At 52.8% G+C, this 20,544-nt stretch overlaps 3 protein-coding genes across 3 annotated transcripts; 2 read left to right on the top strand and 1 right to left on the bottom strand.

The window, feature by feature from the left end:
- Positions 1 to 1,075: 1,075 nt before the first annotated feature.
- On the top strand, positions 1,076 to 2,141 carry ASPACDRAFT_47550 (O-methyltransferase; the record flags this gene model as incomplete). The annotated part of the gene is made up of 3 exons (XM_020201984.1): positions 1,076 to 1,386; positions 1,464 to 1,944; positions 2,001 to 2,141. The coding sequence occupies 3 exons, from the start codon at positions 1,076 to 1,078 to the stop codon at positions 2,139 to 2,141; spliced, it is 933 nt and encodes a 310-aa protein (XP_020052000.1).
- Positions 2,142 to 2,361: 220 nt separating this feature from the next.
- ASPACDRAFT_64146 (uncharacterized protein) lies at positions 2,362 to 17,637 on the bottom strand (the record flags this gene model as incomplete). The annotated part of the gene is made up of 3 exons (XM_020203970.1): positions 2,362 to 13,089; positions 13,172 to 17,416; positions 17,488 to 17,637. The coding sequence occupies 3 exons, from the start codon at positions 17,635 to 17,637 to the stop codon at positions 2,362 to 2,364; spliced, it is 15,123 nt and encodes a 5,040-aa protein (XP_020051999.1).
- A 1,003-nt stretch (positions 17,638 to 18,640) lies between these two features.
- Positions 18,641 to 20,062, top strand: ASPACDRAFT_47548 (heme-dependent oxidative N-demethylase family protein; the record flags this gene model as incomplete). The annotated part of the gene is made up of 4 exons (XM_020201983.1): positions 18,641 to 18,733; positions 18,893 to 19,025; positions 19,099 to 19,619; positions 19,721 to 20,062. The coding sequence occupies 4 exons, from the start codon at positions 18,641 to 18,643 to the stop codon at positions 20,060 to 20,062; spliced, it is 1,089 nt and encodes a 362-aa protein (XP_020051998.1).
- Between the last annotated feature and the right edge of the window lie 482 nt (positions 20,063 to 20,544).

Genomic DNA, 20,544 nt, shown 5'->3' with positions numbered 1-20,544 from the left:
AATTGCTCACCCATGGCCCAGCAATCCCACCCAGTTGTGGGCGAACAAGATACTTTGTTGGAGTAGACATAGAGAATGAAGATATGCCACAAGTACAAAGAGGGTCGAAAGACAAGACAGTTGCTTTCATATTTTGGGCACCATCCTCGCGTGTCTATAGTATCCTGAAATCCACCAGACTCCCGACCAATTGAGCAATACAAACCAGATAGTTACGTGGTTATCAATTAAAGATCCACAGCAAATTCATCCAACCACATCGTCTGCCTCATCATACGATCCCAGCTGCTGCACCCACTATGGCGCTCCCGCAAGCTGGACTCATCAATCTCGCACCAAAGCGCCAGGTGATCCAGATAACAGCAACAGCCGTGCGGGACAAAAATTAGCAGCGCGGGCAGGAACGCCTCCACGAGGCCTTCCAGCTGCTCCGGACCCAATATCCCGACGCGTCTCTTTTCTATGCTAGCGAGGCTCAGAGAGTGGTCTGGTGGTATGCTATTTTCGTGAATCGCGCGACGATGACGTCCCAGACCGGATCGTGGACGGGATGCTTTTTTCTTCAAGTTTAAGAGAACCAGGGAAACCAAGAACCTGCATTTAGTTCTGTGCATTCAGCATTATAAGAAATATCTGGCCTGGCAGCAGAAGCATGTCTGCGAGTTCAATGCTCAACTGCGTGCCAGGGAGATCCACTACTGCCCGGGTGACAGAAACTTGGTCCAAACTCCATGCAAATGCGTGGTGGTCATGTAAGGCCGAGGCGAGAAACCAGGATATAGACTCTCTATACAATGCATACATACATGGTCCATACATGGATAGGACTAGTAATGGAGATTTTCTAAAACCATATTTCAATTTTTGCATGTAAGCAAAATACAGAACGATACTTTTCTTTACAGTACAGTACAGATAACAGCACAGTTACCATACCATACCTCCACCACCTCAATTGAGTAATCTGCCCCCAACTAGATAAGAACCCCCCCCCTCAACCCCGACCTCTCTCATCTCATCCACTATTCCAATCCCTTTACCCAAAGTTCTTCCCCTTCCCTCAAGCACTGCAAGAATGCCAGACACCGAGGAACCCCCCATCTTCACCAAATACCCTTCCCTCCGCAAGATGGCGGGCCTGGAGGAGTCGGAGATCGTTGAGTCTCATGACGGGCGCGAGATCACCCTTCTCAAGCACATCTACGCCCATCCCGAGCTGGACACCAAACTGCGGGGTTCTCCGGCCGCCATTCTGGAGGTGATGGACGAGTTCGCCGCCCAGGAGGACTTTCTAATCAACATTGGTCCGGATAAAGCGGGCAAGCTGGCCGTCTTGGTGCGCGAGCACCGGCCCAGGGTGGTGGTGGAGTTGGGGGGATATGTTGGGTAAGTTGAGGGTTGGCTCGTCATTGTCATGAAAGAGAGAGCTTGCTGATTGGGGAGTGGCTTGCCGACCGAACTAGGTATTCTGCCATCCTGTTTGGAAGTATCTTGAAGGAGATTTGGACGCAGGACCACCCAGACAATGCGGATCTTGAGACGGGCGAGGAGGAGAACCGTAAGGCTCAGCCCCGGCTCTTCAGCATTGAGATCGACCCCCTGGTCGCCTCCGTCGCCTTGAATCTCGTCAGCCTCGCCGGCCTGCAGGATCTCGTGGAGGTCGTCGTCGGCGCCTCCGCCCACAACCTGCGTCGGTTGCATGAGCAAGGAACCCTCGGCGACCAGGGGGTTGACCTGCTGTTCATGGACCACGATGAGGCGCTGTACGCGGCAGATGTCCAGGTGGCCGAGGAATTGGGGCTTCTGAAGACAGACGGTGCCCTGGTCATTGCCGACAATGTGCTGCGACCCGGGGCGCCGGCCTATCGCGATTATATGCGCCAGAACCCGCGCCTCCGCCGGAGTTGGGGCTTGCCGGGATTGATTGTGCCCGGGGATCTCGCGGTGGGGTCTTATCTTCCCTTCAATTTTGGATTCTGTGTCTGACCGTGGAACTGTAGGACGAGATGGAGATCAGCGTCGTGGGTCGAAAGATGCCGAAGGAGAAGAAAGCGAGCCGGGCAGTGGAGAAGGTCGAGGAGGAGAACGGGGTGGACGAGCAGAAGCAGCCTGACCGCAAGAGGAAGAAGGTTGCTAACTAAGATACTAGCATGGAGCAGGCACAGGGAGTAGCAGGAGTCGATGGATTCAGTAGAGTCCCCTTGAATATAAATCAAATAGAAATCCAGGATCGTGCCCTAACGCACAACATCTCAACGAGCGGAGCATACATACACACACGCGCGCGCATACACAGAACGAGACCGCAGAGGATCACAAAACCATCAATCCATGTTTCTAGAAAACCATCCGAAACTTAACTCAGCGACTTCCCTCTCGCACCTTGTAGCCCCAAAGCAAGCTCTGCTGGAAGATGGTCGGATACTCGGCCGCCTCTGCCGGCGAGATTTCCACCCCGGCCTGCTGGAAGAGCAGCGACAGTTGCGCGGCGCTCACCGGATCCGGCCCAAAGGGAGTGTGCAGCATCGCCCGGCACTCCTCCTTGCGCACCTGGGTATTCTCGCGATGGAACTGCGGGCCGAAAACCTGCTCCCATATGTCTTTGACGGCGGCGATGATTGCGGCCCGTGGCGGCAAGTCGGTATCCGCGAGTTGTCTATCGATCGGAAGGGTGGGTGGGGATTCGGGCGCGGTCTGGTCGATGTAGGTATGTAATTGGAATCCATCATCGGAGGCGTGGGGGGCTTGGAGGAACGAAATCGCATCGGCAAATTCGTCGAGAATGCGGTCTGCAACTGAAGAGGGCATAATTGCGGCGCTGTAGCTCAGTTTGATCTCATGCAGTCTCTCGGCACCACAAATGTCCGTGGGAGTTACCATCATCCATAGGTCGGCAGCGTCAGAGGCAGGTACATAAGCTTCAAGACTCCCCGTGGCCCCGCCAAGGAGAACACGGTCCAGGTCCTGGTGCAGGTTTTGGTATTGCAGGATGGAACTCAATCGGGTGGTTGGCGGCCATTGTGTGCAGTGATCGATGATCTCGCGGAAACCTAACATGGAATGGGGCAAGGCGCTGATATATTGCTGGTGAATCGCATCCAGCAGCTCCCTTCGTGCGGCATTCGGCTGGAGCTGGACGCGCACAGGAAGCACATTGAGACAGGGACCGACAACCTCATGAAAGGCTGGCAGATGATCCAGGCTGGGCCGAGTGTTGGTCAAGTGGCCGAAGACCACGTCCTGATGTTGCGAGAGACGGCCGAGCACGAGTGCCCAGGCGGCCTTGATGATCGTGGCCGGGGTGGTGGAGGCGTCGGAACTTGAACGTGACAGTCGAATAGTCCGAATTGTGGTCTGATCCAGGGGATATTCTTTCTGTAAAGAGTGCGAGGGGAGTTTGCTGCGTACCACGATGGGGGTGACTTGTGATCCTTGCAGCAGTTGACGCCAGAACTGCTGGGCGTGCTCGTTCTGGGAAAGCAGTTGCTGGCTTTCCTCCACATACTCCGAGAACCTGGCAGGAGGGGCCAAGGCAATCCCGTTGTATAATGCGTCCAGGTCCTTGAGGATGATAGGCATGCTGAGTCCATCATATTGCGCATGAGAGATTCGCATCGTGAGACGAATATGGCCTGGGTGAACGATATGGAGTACGAAACGAAGCAGAACATCATTCAAGGAGGGGGCAGGATCATTGTGAACTAGACTGGCCAAGGGACCGAGACTGTGCATCTCACTAACCCCTTCAAGTACCTGAAATCGGACATCTTCTGCTCGATATCTGGGAATCACCTGCTGGACAGAGCCGTGGAGGGCAACGAAACGAGCACGCAGAACTTCGTGCCGTTGCACCAAGGCATGGCAGGCATATTCCAATTGCTTCACGTTGATGCAGCCGTGGAGGTTATAAGAGAAATAGTTCAGCCAGCCCCGGGATTGAGAGAAAGTCTGTGCCAGACAGTAGGATTGGAAGTCGGTCGCCTTGAGAACCTTTTCGATGTCTCCTTCGGGGATACCCAGTTCCAGCGAGACGAGGCGGAGATCCGGCGTAATGTGACTAGAAGTAACTTTGATGTCATCTGCCGGCGAGGTGGACTCATGTGGAGGAAGGATTCGTAATCTGGCCTTTGCAACAATGGCCGACAAGGTCTGAAGTTGGTGAACGTCTGCAGAACCGATATCAATGGAATGGGCTCGGGCATGCGCAACCAGGCGCATTACTAGAATAGAATCACCCCCCAGCTGAAAGAAGTTCGCATCTGGTCCAATGGACAACAGATCATGTTGCAGGATATCGGCCCATATGGATCGCAGCGTACGGAAAGTATCCATTGGTGCTTCCACCCCTTGGGAGCCCATCTTCCCCTTGTCATCAGGGTTCAAGCATTGCTGCTGCTGCTGTTGCTGTTGACGGAGCTGCTCCACGGCAAGACGACGCACTTCCAGCCGGTCTGTCTTGCCCGAAGGAGATGTTGGGAGGCTGTCGAGGAGCAGGAGATGCGTCGGAATCATGTACTCAGGAAGCCGGTTTGTGAGACTGCCCCGGATAGCATCCAGATGATGCTCTTCGCCGCGGTGTTTATCTGAAAAGATGGCAAGCGTCAGGATATCTGCCGCCAGAATGTCAGGCGCTATAGATCGAGGAATAATCTCGACCACAAGGTCTTGAATACCGGGGAGATTGAGGTCTCTCAGCGCGTGCTGCACCTCCTCGAGATCCAGTCGCATCCCTCTGAGCTTGACCTGAGTATCCTTGCGCTCAATGTAGATCAAGCTTCCATCCTCTCTATAGCGGACCATATCTCCGGTTCTGTAGCCCTTCGACTTGGATGATGAACTGCCCCCTATGCTCGGCAGCCAGAGAGGCAGGTTGATGAATGCCTGTGAGGTTCTCTCCAGGTCATTCAAGTATTCCTTCGCGAGTGCTGGTCCTTCGATGACGAGTTCACCAACGGCACCAATGGGAGCCAGACGATCGGGATTGTGTACGTCCACAATCCAAGTGCGACACGCCAGACCCCATCCAATGTTCGCCGGATCGGTGTTTTCAGAGAGAAATGAGGGAGAGGCCGAGCAACAGACACAGGACTCGGTCGGTCCGTAGAGACTTTTCACGTTGACCCCTACACCCACCCAGTCCGTAAGGTCAGCACTTGTCAGCTTCTCACCTCCCAGTCGAAGCTTGGTGAGGCATTGAGAGACTTTCTGCACATCCAGAGTCCGGGCCACCGTGGGGGTCATGGCGGCATAGTTGACCTGCGTGTCCACAATGAACTGCGACAGGTTGTCACGGCGCTCCGCTTCCGACGGCACGCAAAGACAACTGCCACTTAGGAGGGATATGAAAATATCGTCAATGCTGGCATCGAACGCATTGGAAGAAAATTGCAGGACCCGGGTGGTCTCATCCAGCTTAAAGGCTTTCTGCTTGGCTGCTGTCGAAGAGGCATACGCCCCATGAGTGACGACCACTCCCTTGGGTGAACCAGTCGTCCCCGATGTGAAAACACAGTAGAGAGGATCATCGGCTCCGGCTCTGCTTAGCCCTGCAGGTTGTCCATCTGGCAGCCGACGCAGAAGTTGATGGGAAATGCGTAACACCCGAAGTCGTCCTGATTCGACAATATCACTCGCACTCGCGGTGGATGCTATCACCACACTCGCGTTACACTGCTCGAGTACCTTCATCATCCTATCTCGGGGGGTGCTCGACGCGTCGACTGGGACAAAAGCCGCGCCTTCAGAGATCACCGCCAGCACAGTGATAATATAGAGCGCCGATTTCGGCATCACGATGGGGACGAAGGAGCCGCGCTGGACCCCACACAGCCGCAAATAGTGACTGAGCCGCTGAGATTGCTTTTCAAGCTGACTGTATGTGAATGCGTCGTCCCATGCGTGTATGGCTGGGAGATCAGCGTGCTGCTTCGTGGAATTAGAAAGCATTTCAATAATAGTGGTGTTGACAGGCGCAGGAACAGAGCAATTCCAGCTGCCAATGAGCCCCAAGTCGGTAGAGCTAACCAGAGACAGGTCAGCAAGACGCATATTAGGAGATAGGTAGAGTTGCTCCACCAGGTGCTGGAAAAGGTAGACGATGCGCTGCAATGATGAGGCAGAGATGAATGCTTTCCGGTAGAAGACGTGCACCTTCCATCCTCCTGCCTCCTGCATGTCGCACTCCACCACCACAGGATATGGCTGGTCGTTGCCTCGAGATATGGGGTCTGAGCTCCGGGAACAGGCGAAAATTCCCAGCGTCTTCGCCTGTATCTGCGGCTGAATGACCAGGAGACTGTTGAAATCGCAGCAGCGAGAGCAATCCGGTCCCAACTTCGCGATTTGCTGGAGCCCAAAGTGTTCGTGGGGAATGGCAGCGATCATGGATTGATTAACATGGTTGAGAAAACCTTCAACGGTCCAGTCATGATTGATTTGCAATCGGCAGGGAATTGTGGCCAAGGTGGGCCCCACCATTTGGTCAATGTCCTTAACAGGCACATTTCGTCCCGCCACAGAGAGTCCGAAGTGAACGTCACTGCTCCCAGTATAGGCTGTGATGACCAGGGCCCATGCGGCTCGGAGAACTATGGCGGGCGTCACTTCAAGCCTCGAGCCCTCCTGCTCGAAATCTAGCATGTTGCAGTGATATTCCTCTATAGAATCTAGCTCCTCGACCGTACCGTTCTGCGATGGGAGGTCAGAGGAACCAGAAGACTGGGTCAGAGTGGATGTCCAGTACTGGCTGCTGAGGTCTGGATCCAAGCTTCCCAGATAGCCAATAAAGTCTCTGAAGCGAGGCCTGGGGCGTTGAGATAACAGGGAGCCGGATTGGTACACCTCATTGACTTGCTGGAGGATAAGGGAGAGACTCCAGCCGTCATAGAGCGAATGATGCATGGTTAAGAAGAAGGTCCATCCCGCGGATTCATGACTACTATACGGGCACAGGGCGACCCGAATCAATGCGGTGCCCAGGCCAAACGAAGACCCTTGTGTAAGAAGCTTGTCAATGCCATCTCCGTACTCCCATCGTAGTCCGTCTTTTGTGACCACTTGCACGGTGCCATGAGGCTCGAGATAGACAATTCGGGTTCGTAGGATATCATGCTGGTGACATACAGTCTCGACGGCCTTTTTGAAGCGATCCAGGTCAATATCTAGCGGTAAGTCATAGGCAGCCTGTGAGCCGTAAGTTGATTGACTGTGGCGCCCTTCAGCAGCTAGCATTTCAATCTGGAGGGGAGTGCAGGGGTAGACATCCTGAACCATGTCCTCTGGGATATCCCAGACTTTTGACAAATTGAATAGCAAAGTCGGCGAGGGGGCCAGAAGCCCACATGGGCGTAGATCCTCGTGAGCCCCTGGCGTTGCTCCTGGCACCTGCTTTGTGCCCTGGCCCTGAGCATCAATCTGGGCGGCCATATGGCGTAATTCGGGGTGGTTGAAAATGTCTGCAACAGTCAGAAACATACCGTCATCACGGAGCGCGGCCGCAAGCCTTATGGCCGTGATTGAGTCGCCCCCAAGACGGAAAAAGTTGTGGTGGCTCCCAATCATCATCGTATCAACGCTCAGAACTTCGGCCCAGAGTTTCTGGAGCCGGAACTCGGTTTCGGATTCTAACGGCTGCTTCTCCCCACCCTCGAGCGAGTACGCCAATAGGTCTTCGGTGCTCATCGAGTTGAGGAGGTGCTGCAGCCTACGCCGGTCTGCCTTGCCAGCCAGTGTTCGTGGCATGGAGCGGAGAGGCACATAGCGTGAAGGAATCATATAGGCTGGGAGCGTCTTAGACAGGTAAAGAACGAGTTTCGAGGTAAGCTTCTGGACTTGTTTCTTCACGGCCGGCGTCAGGGACATCAGAACAGCGCCATCCTTGTTGAATGAATCGTCTAGACAGAGGAATGTAACGAGGACTTTGCGTTGGAGAGCATCAGCCTGTAGGCTCGTCACCTCGACGGCCATCTCAATTGTTTGGGGCAGAAGGGCCCTTTTCAGGTGATCCTCAATCTCACCGATTTCGATTCGTTGCCCATAGATCTTGACCTGTGTGTCTTTGCGGCCGATGTAGAGAAGGGTTCCTGCCTCGCTGTACCGTACAAGATCGCCTGTCTTGTAAAATCGGCGAGGGCTCTTTGAATTGTCTGGGGTACGTGCCCATGTCGGATCAGTGATGAAGGATGCGTTTGTTTTGTTGATATCTCCGAGGTACCCTCGGGCTAACAGAGGGCCCTCCACGAGCAGTTCTCCCACTAGGCCGACCGGGGTGAGTTGATGATGGTTATCCGGATTCACAATCCAAGTGAGAGCCGCGACCCCACGACCGATATCAATGGGGTCTGAAGCTGTGGTTACCGTTCCACTGCATGTGGCCGTGATGCAGGTCTCGGTGGGACCGTAGACGTTCCTCAACTCTAGAGCTGGCGCCCATTTATCGATATGAGTCGGCGTCATCCTTTCTCCACCGAGACGCAGGTACTTCAGGCCTGGCACCAACTGGGGTGAAAGGGTATTCGCGAAGGATGGCGTGATGTGGGCCGTGTTGACCCTTGATTTGTTGATAAACCCGGCAATATCATTCATGCGATGATCCTCCGAAGGAATGCAGACGCATCCACCAAAGAACAGAGTCGTGATAATATCCTCCAAGCTGGTATCAAAACTGAAGGACGCAAATTGAAGCACTCGACTCTGCTCCGAGCGGAGAAGGGCTTCTTGCCGGGGCCCCAACACGCCCGAGCAGAATTGATCGTGCTGGATGACCACACCCTTTGGTTTTCCAGTACTGCCGGAGGTAAAAATGACATAAACGACGTTCTGTGGCTGGACACGATCACTTTCGGTCAGATCACTGTCGTCCGGCTGAGCTGCCCTTCCCGATATATTGCTTCCGGGAGTCAACATATCGAAGGTAAGTGGCGTCTCCGGTCCTGCCGAGTGCCAAGGGAACGAGATCGGCGTGCGCGGCGATGAGTCTCGAGGTGAGCCTGTACGTTCGGATATCTGGTCTCCGGACTCTTGCTTGGATGTCTCTAGAACATGTGGCTGTAGGCCGGGAAAGTAGTGAGCCGGCCTGATGTCGGGGATTTTGGTGCTATATTGGTTAGTCTCATGTCCTCCAGCGTCCAGGCCACGGAACATGTTCTGTGAGACTACCAGTTTAGAAGCCGTACAGAGAGGAGTCCCTGAGGTTTCTGACGAGACTAGAGCCAAGTCCGCGTTGCACTGCGCAATAATGTCGTTCATTCGGTCTAGCGGATGGGAGACATCTAGAGGAACAAACCCACCCCCGGCCATCATGACTCCCAGCATGGCCACTACTGCCCAAACCGATTTCTCGAACAGTACTGGTACCAGCCGTTCGGGCCCAACGTGATACTCCAGTTGCAACGTCCGTGCTAGTTGGGAGGAGTATCGATGAAGGTCACGGTATGTGAGAGAGCCATCCCATGCATGCACGGCTTCAGAATCTGGATGGAGAAGCACCCGCTCTTCAATCACCTCATGCACCAGGCGTGGCTGGAGTTGCGGCTCCTTCTTGTTCCACGCCTGAATCTGCTCTCGGTCCTGCTCGGTGATCATTTCTACCTGTCCGATCGTTACGCCTTTGTCGAACAACCAAAAGGTTTGGAATATGGCATCGAAGTGAAGCGCCAGGCGCTCAGCCTGCCCCGGTGAGATAGTTATCGGATCGAAGATGACTTCAAGGTCCACCTCATGTTCAGAAAATGTGCATGACATGACCAAGGCATAGGTGTGGAAATGGGAATTAGCGCCAGCCTCGTCAACCGGCTGCCCGAAAACACTTTGTTCTGCAGTTGACTCGGTCTTCTCGTCCGCTGGCTGTATTACGAGCAGGTTCTGAAAATCGCATGCCTCCAGACAGCCTTGGCTTAGCTTCCGAATCCTCTGAAGGCCAGTATGCTCATGTGGCATCATCTCCGTGACCTGTGATTGTATATTTTGAAGGAATTCCACCACAGATTGCTCACTGTCGATATGAACACGGACTGGAACCGTGGTCAATGTAGGCCCCGCTATGCTGGTAATCCCTTCCACTGGAGCTGTTCGTCCGCTTAAGGTAACTCCAAAGCTGATATCGTCGGACTCGGAGTATTTGCTTATCAAAAAGGCCCAGGCGGCGCGAAGGATGATTGCAGTAGTGAACCGGCGTCTCGGGCGCCTCCCGAGACGTATGCGGTGGTATACCTTTGACATATCACGGCGCTCCTTCCTTGATGTCATATTCCCTGCAGGAAATTCAACTTGTCTAAACCCTTCCAACTGGTTAGCCCAGTAATTCTCCGAGGCGGACCGGTCTCTGGTCTCGAGATATGCAATAAAGCAACGGAAAGGCACGATGGACCATGCAGCTGCACTTTCTGGGGCACGATACGCTTCCGCTGCTCTTTGCATTATAATAGGAAGCAGCCAGCCATCGTACAGGGCGTGATGCACCGTCCAAATAAAGAACTTGGCTTGGTTCGGTGTGGTCACAATGGCACATCGCGATAGGGTTGAGCCATACGTCATAGAAACCCCCTTGTCCTCCTCGAGGAACGACTGCAAGTCACTATAATGTGTATCCTTCCATGCAACCGTGTCTTTATCAGTGTCGTCTGCTTTCAAGACAACTTGAAGAGTCCCAAATCGGCGAGAAAGAATGATGCGTGTCCTCAATAGCGAGTGCCGAGAGGCCACCAGCTGCCATGCGCACTGCAGACGCGCCAGAGATGTGCCGGGAGGGATGCTATAAACCAGACGAGCAACATAAGCATTTTTCTGCCGCATTGACAACGCCATCAGGCCTTCCTGGACCGCTGAGCAAGGATAAACATCTTCGATATTGTCTCTGGAAACCTGGCAGGCGGTGGCGATTTCCTCCTCAAGAGCCTCGTCAGGCCAATTACATGGCAGTAGCGAGAAAGGCATGGGATCTTGATCCACTGGTTTTGATGAAACAGGTGGCGGATGAGAGTGCGATATCTCGGTGAGCCTGGCTGACATCTCGCGTAGTGTGGGATAACGGAAGACATCCGCAACATTGAGCACAGTATCACGCTTTCCAACCAGGGAGGACAGCTTCATCGCCAAAATAGAATCGCCCCCAAGTTGAAAAAAGTCATCATGTATTCCTATTCGCTGGGGCGGGAGTGTAAGCAGCTGAGACCATAGTGACTGAAGCATGCGCTGCTCAGGCGTCTCAGGCTGATGATGGCCTGATGCAAAGGCGAGCGAGTAGTCTAGGTATTGCGTCTCCGACAGCGTCTGTACTGCTTTGGCCAAGGTGGCGCGGTCTGTTTTGCCCGCGGTGTTGGTGGGAATCCTGTTCGCGGGGATATAAATGCTTGGTCGCATGTATGTCGGGAGAGAAGATGCCACTTGCGTTTGCAGGTTGATGATTTCCTCGCGTATACTGCCAGAGAGCGGCAGTATATTAAAGTCAGGCTCGGTCTGCCATGGCTGCAGGGACATTGAGAAGAAGGCAACAATGAGTCGTCTCTCAGGGTCCACTGGGCTCAATGCCACACAAGAGGCAACACCTCCTTTCCACGGATAATGCAACTGGAGGTAAGAGTCGACCTCATCCAGTTCGATGCGCTGACCGTGAAGTTTGATCTGATCGTCTCGGCGCCCAAGGCAGACTAGGGATCCGTCAGGAGCATACTGCACCAGGTCCCCCGTTTTATAGAACCGTCGGGGAGAACGAGGCTGCGACTGCCTTGACCATGCAGGATCGGTGATGAAACTGGCGTCGGTCAGATCCTGCCTTTCGTGATAGCCCCTGGCCAGAACTGGCCCTTCAAGCAGCAGCTCGCCCACAGCACCTATCGGGACTAGCTGGTTGGGATCTTGACTGTCCACAACCCATGTTAATGCTCCGACCCCGAATCCGATATTGCTCGCATGGTGATCTTTTGCCTCTAGCTCATAGGGAGGAGAGACCACACTGGTCACGGAGCACTCCGCTGGTCCATAAGAATTGATCAAAGTGACAACCTCAGCCCATTGCAGGATGAGGTCTGCAGTCACCTGTTCTCCGCCCAAGATCAATGTCTCTAATGATGGAACATCCTTGGGTTGGAGCAACTTGGCCACCGAGGGAGTCAGTTCCGCTGTATTCACATTCATCCGTCGTACCGCTCCTGGAAGGTCACTCAGACGCTCTTGCTCCGAGGGGAGACAGACGCATCCACCTTGCATTAGTGTGGTCAAGATATCTTCTAAACAGGTGTCAAAGGCAAAAGAGGCGAATTGGAGAATTCGAGACTTGGAGGAGCGCATGATCGCCTGCGCTCGAGCTGCAACCCCGGAGCAGAATGCACCATGCTCCGTGACGATGCCCTTGGGGGTTCCTGTCGTACCCGAGGTGAAGACAATATATGCGCTGTGGGCCGGCGAACTCCGGGGAATGTTTTCAATCTGAAGACTCCCTGCCCCAATGGACTTCTCTGTCAGTAGTTGTTGGTACCGGGGCTGTGAGATTTCCACCCTATATAGCTGTGACTCAGACCACTCTTCTTGCATACTGCGGTCACTTGGAACCAGAATCATTTGCGCCTTGACCTGACGACATATCTCCAACCGTCGCGAGATGGGATGGGATGGATCAAGGGGAACAATTGCACCCCCTGCTTTGAGAATGGCGATCATTGCCACAATGGCCCAGAAAGACTTGGAGAAGCATAGAGGAACTGCGACCTCTGCTCCTACACCCATACGTCTTAGAGACTGGGCAAACGTGTCCGAAATGGCGTCCATTTCTTTATAGGTTAACTCCCCATCCCAGGAACACAAGGCTGGACTTTGCGGCGCTGTTGAGGAACGTGAAGATATGACCTCATGAATACATTTCTCCACGGCCAGGGGAGTGTTGCTGTTCCAGTCAACGATCTGTCGAAGATCCATGTCGCTGATCAAGCTCAATGACTTGAGTGGTGAATCGAGCATGGAGCCGGCCGTATGAAAGACGTGGCGAAATGTGTGCGCGAGTCTATTTATTGAATCACTGGAGGCCTTGTCATTCCAGTAGTCGAAGCGCAGTGTCGCGAGTCCCGGAGAGAGATACGATGTGACCGTCAAGTCGTACTGCATTCAGATACGTGAGCGTCTTCCCTGTGGGCGTACTAATCTTGCGCGCAAAGCAGGATCGAGGAAACGGGTGACTTACCTCTGTTGGGTCGTGGACCTCCAAGCTCTTCAAAGTCATCTTCGTCTCGCTGCAGAGTTCCGGGCCTGTTGCATTGAGGATGGATATCAGGGTGTTGAAGGGGCTCACTCCAGATCTGCCGACGGCATGCCAAATATCTCCCAGGGAGACGTGTTGATGGGGGATGCTGGAGATGAAGTCATCTTTCAGTGCTAACATCAGCTGAGCAGGGGTCTGCTCATAATCAACAGTCAGTCGGCAGGTTATCAGGTTAATGAATGGCCCCACGGCGTCACGAATGTCATTCACTGGCACTGCTCTGCCCGAGGATATATATCCAAAGCATGCTTCGCGTTGGTCGGTATATAATCTAAGGACAATTGCCCAAGTTAGCTGGAGAAGATCTGCAATAGTCATGCTCCGCCGCCTCAACTCGATAATGGCCAACTGCTCCACTGGAATATCAATGCTGTACGATTGCAGCTTCGGGGGTGCTGAGGAGTGGTTCAAGGTCGGCAATTTAAGGTGGCAGGTGTCTGTTCCCTCAAGATACTTCATCCAGTATTCCAAGCCAGCATCCCTATTTTGGTTGCGAAGATAGCCGATATAGTCGCCATAGCTTGACTTGGAGACGGGTTCTGGAAGAGGATTGGACGCAGCACAGGCTCGAACAAGATCCTGAAATATCAGATCCATCGAGCTGCCATCCGTTATTGCATGGCTCATTTCCAATTTACAGACAAAGGCGTCTTTCCCAGAGGGTGCTAAACGAAGCCTATGCGGCGGTTTTAAGTCAGGAAATGGTTCCTCTGGCAAGCTTAGTATGTCGTGTTTGCTGGAATGCTGTGTAATTTGAACCACTGGATGATGTAGGATGACCTGAACAAAAGGCTCTGTGTGAGTTGGAAACTCCATGAAGACGGCCCTGAGAGCATCATGCCTCTCGATAACCATGCGCCAAGCGGAAATAATTGTCTGCACATTCAATATAGCTTCATGACTTGCACGACCCGTAATCTCAAATACGTGTGTTGTCTGATATAAAGCCTGGTCACGAGACTGACTCATGAGAATGCCCTGTTGCATGGGCAAGCAAGGGTAGACGGCCTGTATATCGTGACTTGAAATGCCACTGATTCTGGAGACACTCTGGGGGCTAAGACTAAACGCATCGAATATGTCAGTTCCTTTTGCGAAGCTTTCTGCGGGGAACCCAGACTGCTGCGGTGCGAGTGATACCGCCCTTGAAAGCTCAGGTGCGCTATAGGGAACGTCCCTCAGCTCAACACCCCTGAGGATATCTCGGACATCGATTTCGACGCCCTTCTTCCGACAGGCTGTGACTAATTGAATTGCCATGAGCGAGTCGCCCCCAAGGCTCACGAATGTGGATTCCATTGGGACCTGAGAGCGGTGAAGTTGCAATATAGCACTACATTCCATCTGGAGCACCTGCTGACCCTGGCTCAAATGCTCTGACTCGTCAAGAAAGGGACTCTGAGAAGGAGTCAGGGGGTGTGAAGCTTCTGGAGGCGGCTGCTGGGTCCGAGGCTGCGCCATCCTCTTCACGCTGTTCAAGATCTCCTTCCTATTCAGTTTACCATTCATGTTCAAAGGTGGCCTTGACATGAGGAGCCACTCAGTTGGCCACATATAGGGAGGAAGCTTCATTTGAGTGGATTTCCGAACATTTTCAAGTTGACGCTGTAGCATCCATGGGTCGATGAGAAGCGGAGCCTCATCAGACAAAGGAGATGACAAGAAGTCCTTATCCAGTGCGACAACCGCTGTTAGTCTGCCAGCATATGGGCCATCCGATGGGTACAGTACCACCGCATCCCTGACCAGCTCATGTTGGTTGATGCTAAACTCGATATCGCCGAGTTCAATTCTCTGACCATGATATTTGATCTGAGCATCCCGACGACCTAAAAAGATGAGCGTCCCATCGTCATTGTGTCTGGCAATGTCACCCGTCCGGTAAAAGCGAGATGGCAGGCGGCCTACTTGACGGTCAAACCAAGCTGGCTGGCGGGGGAAGACGCGTGCTGTGAGCTCAGGGCGATTCAGATACCCCCGAGAAACAGTGGGGCCTTCAATAATTAACTCCCCGGGACATCCCAGTGGTGCCAACCGATTGCAGTCGTCCGAGGAGACAATCCAATGATGACAAGCCATGGCACGTCCGACATTGGAGTATGGATGCTGATTATTCTGAACTTCGAGGACAGATGCGAAGACCCCTGTTTCGCTTGGCCCATAACCGGTATGAAACCGAAGTCGTGGTGCCCATTGAAGAGTGATGTTCTTCGGCAGAGCTTCACCCCCAATGGCCACCGTCTCCAGGCAAGGGACATTGTCGGGGTCTAGAAGCCCCAAGACAGAAGGTGTTGTGCATAACCAATTAGCCTTCAAGTGGCAGATGGAGAGCTCTAGCTGGTTCACTCGGTCATATTCCGAGGGTATACAGAGACACGCGCCATGAAGCACGGCCAGGAACATATCCCCAGCACTGACATCGAAACCATAGCTGGAATACTGGAATATCCGCGAGTCCGATGAGACATTGAAGGCCTGTGCGAAGGCTAAGGTTGAAGTGCACATTGCCGAGTGGGGCACGTCAATTCCCTTGGGAGTCCCTGTGCTTCCAGACGTATACAGAACAAAAGCCCTGTTGAAGGGCTGAACACTTATTGCTCTCAGTGTACTCTCGCCTAGGGTGAGAGGTTGGGGAAGGGATTTCAGCGCCTCTTCATCCACGCATATAACCCGGGGGACCAAGCTTTCACACAGTGACATATGTGATTTATCGGCAAGAATGATGCCAATTCCACCATCGCTGATAATCGACCTTAACCTGCTCACAGGCTGTTGAGTGTCGAAGGTGAGGCAGGCGCCGCCGGCCTTTTGAATCCCGAGAATAGAGACTGGAACCTGCTTGGACTTATCAAGACATATGGCAACTATAATCTCAGGCCCGACGCCGATTCTCTGTAATTGATGGGCGAGACGAGTTGACTGCTCATTGAGCTGCTGGTACGTGAGTACACCGTCCCATGCATTGACTGCTATGCGACTGGGATGCCTCGCTGCAACCTCCTCGAAGACATGGTGAAGACAACGGTTGACGGATGGAATAGGTTGACCATTCAATTTCCAAATCTGCTGCTTATCCTCGGGACTCAGGACTTCTACATCCTGGACCCTCGGCGAGTGGGAGGAAGATGACAGTTGCCGCACTACATGGACAAACTGCTGCAGTAGGCGTCGCACACCCTGCGTGGTGAAGATGGACTCATCAAAATGACCCACAACTCGTAGGCATTGTCCGCCATGACAATCCAGGACCAGCGGACATGGGTATTTGCGCGTCGTCGGGCGAAACAGACTAAGGGTTTGGTCACCACACCGAAAGGCCTTCGGAATTGGGTCTCGAATACAGAGTAGGCTAGCAAGTGGCTCTGTCCAAGGCATTTCGGCACTTTCGTGACTATAGTCAATCTTGCGAACTTGATCTAGGAGTTGCATCGTCGTGTTTGCTTGCTGAACTGAGATGCTTACTGGCAGCAAGGCAATCTCTGGGGATGTGGATTCAACGCTCGTGCCATCATAAGTGCTTTGATCACGGTGAGAGACAACTGTTCCAAACGTCACCTCCGAAGCTTGAGCATATGTGCTGATGATGATTGCCCATGCCGAGTATAGCACGTGTGAAAGATGGGGAGTTGACATGTCCAGCTCCAGGATCATCGCTTCGTGCTCGACGATAGAAGATGCGCAAACTTGCTGTGGAACCCAGTCCACACCTCCAGTGAGAGAGTCGCGCACTGCTTCTGCCTTCCACCAGGCAGGACTAGATTTATTTTTCGCATCCTGGTTTGCCGTCGGTGGTTGAACAGAAGCATTGAGAAAGATTGATGGAACGTGACGCTGTAAAGTCTCTCCACCGTCACCTAGGGTCTCGTATTCATGACATAGTCGTTTAAAGAGCACAGTCACAGTTTGGTCGTCATGGATGGACTGATGAAGACTCAGAACCATGAACCGCTCTGTGGCTTCCTTCTGCTCTCCAATGATGCCCCAGCGAGAAAGAGGGGAACCGTAGCCCATGGGCACTTCAAGGTCCCTGCTCAGATATGCTTGCAGAGAGTTGTCACAATCCCAAGACGAGCTTTCTTCCACAACAATCTGGATGGCCCCTTTGACGGTACTGAATATTCTGGTACGTAGGATCTCACAAGATGCGACCACGCAGTTCCAGGCATTCTTCAATCGAAGGAGATCGAGTCCGGGGGAAGGTCCAGCACATATTGCAATATACACGGAGAACCGCTGACCGAGTACTCCATTAACAGGCTTTGCAACGCATTGCAGAGATATCCCTTCTGCACGCGCAGTGATAGGAATGTTTCATCTGTCCTCAGCTCGGCGATCATCGCTGCTGCTAGAGCAGAAGCAGCAGCGTGGTGTGTAGGTTCGGAGCGCATTATGTCCGTGGACATGTACCATGTGTCGAAGTTGTCGAAATGAATAGCCCTACGGACTACAACGGTTCGAACACTCTAATTTATAGAGACCCTGGGTCTCTTGCCTAGGTGACTGGATGGGAGGGGCTAGGATGGCTCCCCCTTACTGAGATTCAACTCAGTCTCGTCAGCCTACCGTGATAGAACTCCGCACTCCAGCGTGGTCTGATTGACTAACCCTTATGATGCGGGTATAAGGTATTCCTTACGCGGCGTACCGCATTCTCGTTTAGTTGCTGCACCACACGCCACCATCCGATTGATACAAAGCCCATCATCTATTAATGGCCCTCTCGGTTGGCACGGCATCACGTCTTCAAATCACCCGGAGAATGAAGGAAGTAGGGATTTCCTTACAGGAAGATTGTTACTCGATATTGCGGTTTCTACCCATCTTACAGCTTCATTCGGTCAGGCGTTGAAGTTACGGCTGCTTGTTATCAAGCATCACTCCTAAGTATTCCCTTGTCTCCCCCACCTTCCAACTTTGAATTAGTGCAGGCCATGAAGAGGACCCCATACAGAAGGATTCCTAGCTCCATGTTGTTATATTACAATTCGAGCACTGCATGCGTCACTTTTCTTGTGCTTACTGTATAGTAAGATAGTCAGCTAAGATCTTTGCAAATACAACGAAACTTGAGTGAACAAGAAACAAGACAAAAGGAAGAAGAAAGGGCAGCAAAACACGACGTATGATCAATACTCAACTCTTATATGGACTTACCACCGTGACTCGAGGCGCCATTCAATACACCAGAATGCTATGCTCCCAGAGGGTTGTCTGATTCGGATTCATGGGCGAGGCACAGAAGGATGGTGTCCAAGGAAATATATAAACCACTTGCTCGCAAGACTACCAGACTATGAAGCCAACTTCGAGAACGAGACACCTGGTCATATCCCTCTTTCCATCCTTTTTCTGCACCCAAACCGTTTTCTAGGATCTCACTGTGATTCCACAATGGTCGAATATCACCATGGCAAGGCCCTTATGGAGATGATCCCCTTGGGGATCAGTTCCAACACCGCGGCATGGCTACTTGCCACCACTGGAGTACTAGTTTATCTGACCTTTTGGATGATGATATCTCCGAGCTTGGCGGGGAAGAACAGCCGCAAGGAAATGGTAGTACCTCGTAACAACTTGTCATGCCATGCACTTTTCGATTGGCGATATCCTGTAGGGACAGAATGCTAATGCATGCACTTTCAGAAGAAGAAAGAACAGCCGGGCCACAATTGCCCAACCGGCGAATTTACTATCACACCACTGACAGACTTTGACTATCGCATGGTCAACCCAATCGACTACCGACCTTTCAAGACCATGCAGCACGTTTCAATGGGTGAGTCTCAATCCTTGTTTTCCATGCGCCAGGGTTTTCGAAATCTGACCTCGGCAAATTCTACCTGGTACAGGGATCAAGAAAATGCCCAAGGAGGAGTGGATCCGCATTGACCGAGGCTACCTCGATCGCATCGAGGAACGTAAGCAGGTCATGCAGACCAATCCCAAGGAGGTCTTTGGGAGCAACCCCATCGTCGACCCAGCCATTGCAGAGCTTTACGAGGAAGTCATGGACCTCTTACCCCGACGCTTTCCTACAATGTTTGATCTGCGCGGCAAAACCCTCCACAACAAGGCCACCAATCAGTCCTATTCTGTCGATCTCGCGGGACTGACTCCGCTGACCATGCTGCGCAATCTGGGTGAGAACGTCGAAGAAGACTTTTATATCATGTGTCCCGATGCGGAAAATGAGTTGAGACTGCAGGGCTACATTGCCTGCTTCCCGGGAGGATTCCTGAGCCCCTCGCGAGTAGGCATGTCAATGCGCGAGATTCACCAGCCTGTACCTGGATTTGACGCTCGTATTGGCAAAGGTGCAGACCGATTTCTTGTCCGCCTTGAGCCAGGAGACTTCGTGGGAAGGATGAATGTAAGAGCTAACCATCTCGATGCATCTACAAGGGATTCTCTTGTCCTTCCCGTCCTTCCATATCTTGGAAAAAAAGCCCTGTTGACTGACGTGGCACACAGTGGAGTCTCCAGACCGACGGCCGGGATCTCTTCCGCATAGATGGCAATAATTTCTATCCCGAGAAGGATGATCAACTACCCCTCAAACCGCGTGCTGTCAACCTAGGCGACTGTTATCTCCGGGTGGAGCATCAGACTCTGACCCGGCTGGCGAGGTCGCGCGCAGTCATCTTCTGTGTCCGCTCATACATGACCTCGCTGCAGGATGTGCGAGCCGAGGGCAATGGGCCCGCGCTCGCCGATGCCATCGAGAGTATGCCGGAGAAATTGGGTGTGTACAAGATGCGGCCGCTTTGGAGTGAAACCATCTATCCTTACCTCCGTCAGCAGCAGAGCCTCTAAGCCTTTTTTTCTGCATGGGAAAAAGGAGCGAGCAAGTCGGCGTGGGGATGGGGGGGGGGAGTGTCCGGTCTGACACGCGGCCCCGGTTTATTATCATGTTTGTATAGGATATGAGGGGTTCAGGTCGACTTCTGCTTGCGAGAAACATATTCTTCCTAGTCATCCCTAGCAATTCTAGTATCATGTTATAAAACCAAAGTGCACAAGGGTTTTCGTTTCAAGGTCTCACCGCGGGTCATCAATGGCCCGATCAGGGAATCAATCTCAACGGTTGGAGATGCCCTTGATGCATGTAAGCAGTGCATACGCATACTTTCCTGTATTTGTTGCGCACATGTGTGTATGCTCCTGTACGGACTGGGTCGAGAAGCGCAGTACAGTACAGTACAGTACAATACAGAGTATGAGGCTGACGGTGAAATGTAAGCCAATACCGTGGCAGGTCAGGGGAGGTATTTTTCAAAACAGGTGCATGTATGACT

This window comes from Aspergillus aculeatus (assembly GCF_001890905.1).
Source record: "Aspergillus aculeatus ATCC 16872 unplaced genomic scaffold ASPACscaffold_19, whole genome shotgun sequence".
In the NCBI taxonomy this organism is placed as follows: domain Eukaryota; kingdom Fungi; phylum Ascomycota; class Eurotiomycetes; order Eurotiales; family Aspergillaceae; genus Aspergillus; species Aspergillus aculeatus.
Note: the sequence above shows the minus strand (reverse complement) of the source record. Positions and strands in the feature narration are given on the sequence as shown.